The 5,904-nt window shown below is 33.6% G+C and overlaps 1 protein-coding gene across 1 annotated transcript in view; it reads right to left on the minus strand.

The window, feature by feature from the left end:
* The window catches only part of SMCHD1 (structural maintenance of chromosomes flexible hinge domain containing 1), a 175,263-nt gene that overhangs the window by 96,694 nt on the left and 72,665 nt on the right, over nucleotides 1-5,904 (minus strand). The window contains exons 7-9 of the mRNA XM_012652077.1: nucleotides 4,561-4,771; nucleotides 1,729-1,849; nucleotides 1,465-1,648 (exon numbers count right to left, since the gene is read on the minus strand). Coding sequence (XP_012507531.1) covers nucleotides 1,465-1,648; nucleotides 1,729-1,849; nucleotides 4,561-4,771 — 516 coding nt within the window. The remainder of the gene's footprint in view (nucleotides 1-1,464; nucleotides 1,649-1,728; nucleotides 1,850-4,560; nucleotides 4,772-5,904) is intronic.

Here is a 5,904-nt window from a genome sequence, read left to right on the forward strand (position 1 = left end):
TAGGAGCAGGAAAGTCTGACTACCAAATTCTTAAACTGCATTCTAAAATACTCAGGATTCATTATCAACCAAAAAAATTGCCAGATGCAGCAATTAAATCCAGAAACTCAGTAATAGTCAAAGTATAATGTACTAGGCATGGCAAGGTGACAGCTAATCTAGGAGAGTAGTATGTAGACAGTCATTCTATTCTTTCAAGTTTTCCATGTATTTGAATTTTTCAAAATTTGAAAATACATATTTAAAAAGTACAATGTAACAAATCAATAGAATTAACCTATTTTAGATAATTTTTGAAAAGATCTAACTGCGTAATCAACATTAGATAATAAATACCATATTTATAAATGAATTCTAAGTGTATCATAACTCATTTTATTTATTTATTTGTTTGTTTGTTTGTTTGAGACAGAGTCTCACTCTGCTGCCTGAGCTAGATAGCAGTAGTGTCATCATAGCGCAATGCAACCTCAAACTCCTGGGCCTCAAGGGATCCTCCCACCTCAGCCTCCCAAGTAGCTAGGACCAAAAGTGCATGCCACTGTACCCAGCTAATTTTTCTTGTTTTTTGTAGAGACAAGGGTTCCCTCTGTTGCTCAGGCTGGTCTCAAACTACTGACCTCCTCAAGTAATCCTCCTGCCTCGGTCTTAACAAAGGGTTAGGACTACAGGCATGAGCCACCATGCCTGGCTATACTAACTCATTTTGATAAGACCGTTCTTAGTGAATAATTCTTAAAAGTGTCTTAATCTTCTATGATTCAGAATCTCTGTAACAGCAAAATTAATTCTGACATTTTACATGAATGATTGACTATAAATACTATGTACTATGCCTAGCAATTTTAACTGAATAATAAAATCATCTATTTCTTGACAACTTAATACTGAACTCCTGAAAGAGTAGTTTCAAGTAAAAGTTTCTGAGGTAGGTGCGTAGAATACAAGCATACTAGTATACTAGTCCCATTCAACTTTTTAAAAAACGTATTCACAGTGGAATCTTCTTTTATTAATCAATGCATGTATTTTAATATTGATCAGTCTCAAATCATCTTTTAGTTAAAGTATTTCACAGTTCTAGCTCATTTTTACCTTCAAGACTAGCTTAAAATTGCATAATTAGGTTATTACTGTACAAACATAGCCCTTAAAATAGACATAATCGTTCATGTATGTTTTCATTAAGTAGAGATGCTTCTGTGGCTTGTACTTACTATGTGAAGGGCTTGATATTAAGATCGAATAAAGAAATGTAAATTCTATCCAAATATAACCAGTTTAAAATTTCTGAGTGATATAAACACTTGAATGTTCATGAAACATTTATACATCATATTCTTTTGATTCAATAAATCCAAAGTATACAAAATATCAGTAAAAACCTACACTCCTCATATCTATCATTTTACTTAAAAATAGAACATTTACAAATATTCAAAACTTTATATTTAAAAATCATACCTGTCCATTTAAAATCCTCGTAAAAAGGGTGTTCTTATCTTTCAATTTTAGCTCAAGATCCATAAAAGTTAGTTTATTTGTGCTGACCTGGAATTTGTCATTAGTGAATAATGCACCAGATATTCTATTGTAGCATTCAATTGGTGCAAGCCCTCTCTTCTTAGGAGGAGTACACCAGTCAAAGCTTGAACAGAACAAATACATTAGTTAATAAAAAAGATTAGGTTATAAAACAATATAATTTCAGCAAAAATCAAAACTTACTCTTCAACTGATGTATACGGTATTAATCGTCCATTCCAAAAACATTCAAAAATAGGCCTTTTCCCTCTTGCTGCCTTCTCAAGTATGAAACAATCGTCATCATCATCTTCATCTTTTAATTCTAGATCAAAAGGGTTAAGTGGAACAAAATGTTTATTGCTATAAAGTATGTGCAATTTTTAGCACTCCGAAGTCAACTGCTATAATGAAGTATTAAAGTTGCTTCAGAGAAATGATAACGCAAACACATAATCTTTCACATCACAGTTTATAAAGCCTAAAGACAGTTTTACTCTGCCCCCAGAAAGGCAGGTTTCCAAAGTGGTTCCAGATTATCAACGGTGTTTGCCATTTAAAAGTCAATACTTACTTATATACTAATCAATCTGTGTTAAGAATACTACATTAGCTGCTGAACCTGTAATCTTTAAAACCTATTTATAGAGTTAAAAGAGTCATATACCCAAAAAGATTAGCTTGAATCTTGCATCTAAAACAGTTTCACAATTCTGTCAGAACCAGTACATTCACATGAAAATCATCTGAGAAATCTATGACATCTAATAGTATCAAGTTTGCCTAGTTTGGACAAATGAGTCAATAATATTGAATTTAAATTTACTTTTTATAAACTATTTCATTTTCAGATTCAGGTAAGCAAGAAATATATATGCAGTTGGAATTACAACATACATTACTATGTATCAAAAGCATGATTAGCACAATTGTCTATAACATTATATTTCTTAGTAATACATTCTCACTTATCCAAATAAATTAGGATTAAACATTATGATCCTGATATATTAACACCTCAGCTATCCTGGCATTAAGTCATCCATCTAAAATAAAGCCTTCCCCCAAAAAGCCCTCACAAGAAATCCCTATGTAAAAGTTCCTTTCTTTATGCCTGTAATCCTAGCACTCTGGGAGGCCGAGGTGGGATGATCCCTTGAGCTCAGGAGTTCGAGATCAGCCTGAGCAAGAGCAAGACCCCATCTCTACTAAAAATAGAAAAAAATTAGCCGGGTGTTTTGGTGTGTGCCTGTAGTCCAAGCTACTCAGGAGGCTGAGGCAGGAGGATCACTGAGTCCAGCAGTATGAGCTTGCAGTGAGCTAGGCTGATGCCATGGCTCTCTAGCCAGGGTGACAGCGAGACTTTGTCTCAAAAAAACAAGTTCCTTTCAATTAAACCAAATCACTTTGCTCTTAGGGAAGACTCCCTCTGATCATCACTCAACTTACTGGCTCTTATTTTAAGACATCATTTGAAAACTTTGTATCATTTTGTCTGTAAGCACAAAAAAATTAGAAATAGCAAATTTAAAAAGTCAGAGACGGCCGGGCGCGGTGGCTCACGCCTGTAATCCTAGCTCTCTGGGAGGCCGAGGCGGGCGGATTGTTTGAGCTCAGGAGTTCAAAACCAGCCTGAGCAAGAGCGAGACCCCGTCTCTACCAAAAATAGAAAGAAATCAATTGGACAACTAAAAATATATAGAAAAAATTAGCCGGGCATGGTGGCGCATGCCTGTAGTCCCAGCTACTTGGGAGGCTGAGGCAGAAGGATCACTTGAGCCCAGGAGTCTGAGGTTGCTGTGAGCTACGCTGACGCCACGGCACTCACTCTAGCCCAGGCAACAAAGTGAGACTCTGTCTCAAAAAAAAAAAAAAAAAAAAAAAAAAGTCAGAGACATCACAGGAGGCAGAATCACTGAGAAATAACATATTCTGAACACCTACTAAATAGTGCTGGGCACTCTGAGAACTTGCCTCGGTTTGTTATTTAACCTTCACAATACCTCTATGAGGTATGAACTACTACCTCCTTTTCACAGATGAGCAAACTGACGTAGGGAGTAGTTTGTCCAAGTTTACACAACAGAAAGTAGCAAAGATGGGATTCAGATTAGGAAGTCTGGTTGCAGAGCCCATGAAACTAAGAATGTACTTATTAATGAAGCACTCTGGATAAGAAAGTTTGATATTATTAATCTAAAAGTTCAATGCAATCCCATTAACCCCAGTAGGATTTTTTTAAGTGAATGTACAAAGCTGATTCTGAAGGTTATCTATAAAAGTTTAAAAATATTTTCAAAAAAGAAAAATAGAATACTTTGCCCTGAAGATATCAATATACAGGATAAAGCTACAAGACAGTATCATTACTTACGTACAAAAATATAAAATAGTACCTTACAGTAAAAAATTTAGACCTACATACTTATTGGAACTTTATATTAAAGTAATATTTCTAACTCCTAGGAAAATTCTAATATTCAATAACTGATGCTATGAAACTGAACACCACCTGGAAAATACTTAGTTAAATCCCTACTTTACTCTCTGTACAAAAAAGGAAAACAGATGTGTTAAACATCAAATGACAAAAACAAAAAAACTACAGAATCTTTTTATAATCTTGAGGTGTAAGAACCCTTTCTACAGCAAGACTAAATCAGAAAGTATAAAAGAAAAAACTGATAGATATGGCTGCATAAAGTATAAAACTTCTTTATAAATAAAAAAATAAAGAGAAGACAATAAAGGGAACATGTACAGGAATAATAAGCATATATATGTAGAAGTTTAGTTCAGTAAGAGATCTAAGAGAAAAGAAAAATTTCTCAAAGCTTTATTCATCTGAAATTAAAAATACACAAAAATCAATAATTATAAAAATTACAAATGCCTCACTTAAGACTTACATAAGGAAAACAATTTTAGTTATTTATCTAACCGAATAGCCCAACTAATAATAATCATTTAATAAAACAAATCACTATGCTAAATCACAACTTCACGTTCAGTAGCTAAGATAAGATATTAACATACTTGATGGAAAGCATGGATCATCAGGGTATGTTTCTCTGTCATATAAGAAAGGATGGTATCGGATAATCCCTTCCACTACACCGTCTCCTTCAACATGAGCCTTGAACTCAAAACTATCAGCTGCTGTGTTTATATACAATGTTTGCATGTCATCTTGTATTTCCCTTAGGTTGATAATTTTAGGTGCCTTCCCTTTTTCAAACATAGAAATCTAAAATAAAAATAAAACAAAAACAATTAAATTCTATGGTGATTTGACTTTTGTTCTCAGCTATGATTCAACAACAGAATAGGCAAAAACTATGTTTATCTGTACAAGTAACCATCTGGTTTAATGAAATATATATATATTTATATATGGGTTAAATAGCTTTAACACATTAACTGCCATGTGAGTTGTCTTTAACTCAGGCTAGTTTTGCGCCTGGGGCCTCATAAAGCATATGTAACTCACACGTCTCTTCACCTTGGGAGCTACAAGAACTATTTTTCAAGTTGCCTATGACTTACACACAGAAAACAATAAAAATTAATAAATGGGTTAAATAGCTTTAACACATTAACTGCCACATGAGTTGTATTTAACTCAGGCTAGTTTTTGAGCCCAGGGCCTCATAAAGCATATGTAACTCACATGTCCCTTAACCTTGAAGGCCACAAGAACTATTTTTCAAGTTGTATATAACTTACACACAGAAAACAATAAAAAATAACCAATTTTCAATTAAATTATACAGGATTGTTTTTGCTTTCAAAGTTTTTACTCTATTTTCATAATAAAGCACCGTGGCCCCAAGGAAAAAACTCCTTTTTCTAATGTGGCGGTCGATGTGTTAAGAAGCATTTCAATAAGAAATATACTACTAAAAACTATAAAGTAAGCAAAGAAACAGTAAATCAAAGCTAAAGGACAGATAAGTAATGAGTATATTTAATTTAAGGTTTCTTGCTAGAGGCACAAGTGGAACAACATTGTACATGAAATTTTTTCTCATGTGTGGACAAAGATATTGAGAACCTAACACTCAAATGTTCTGTGCTTCTAAATCTTGTCACCACTACAAGACTTCTATGAACAAATGGAAAACTATGTTATGTCCCTTTTCCTCTCTGCTTCAAGATGTTTGGTAACAACTCATATGACTATAAAAGAGAGAAAAAAGAGAAACATAGCACTATAATAAAGAAAAAGTTCAAGAAAAATATATCTAAGAATGATCTCTTTACTTGGGTATCAAATAACCAAAGTACTTTGGTGAAAGACAAGGAGAGGGAAGTTAATCTAATTACGGACTGGTTTTTGTTATTCAGAGTCACTTGGAATCAGGACAGATAACTAATAAT

The sequence above is a fragment of the Propithecus coquereli genome, unplaced genomic scaffold (genome assembly GCF_000956105.1).
Source record: "Propithecus coquereli isolate 6110/MARCELLA unplaced genomic scaffold, Pcoq_1.0 Scaffold38, whole genome shotgun sequence".
NCBI lineage: Eukaryota > Metazoa > Chordata > Mammalia > Primates > Indriidae > Propithecus > Propithecus coquereli.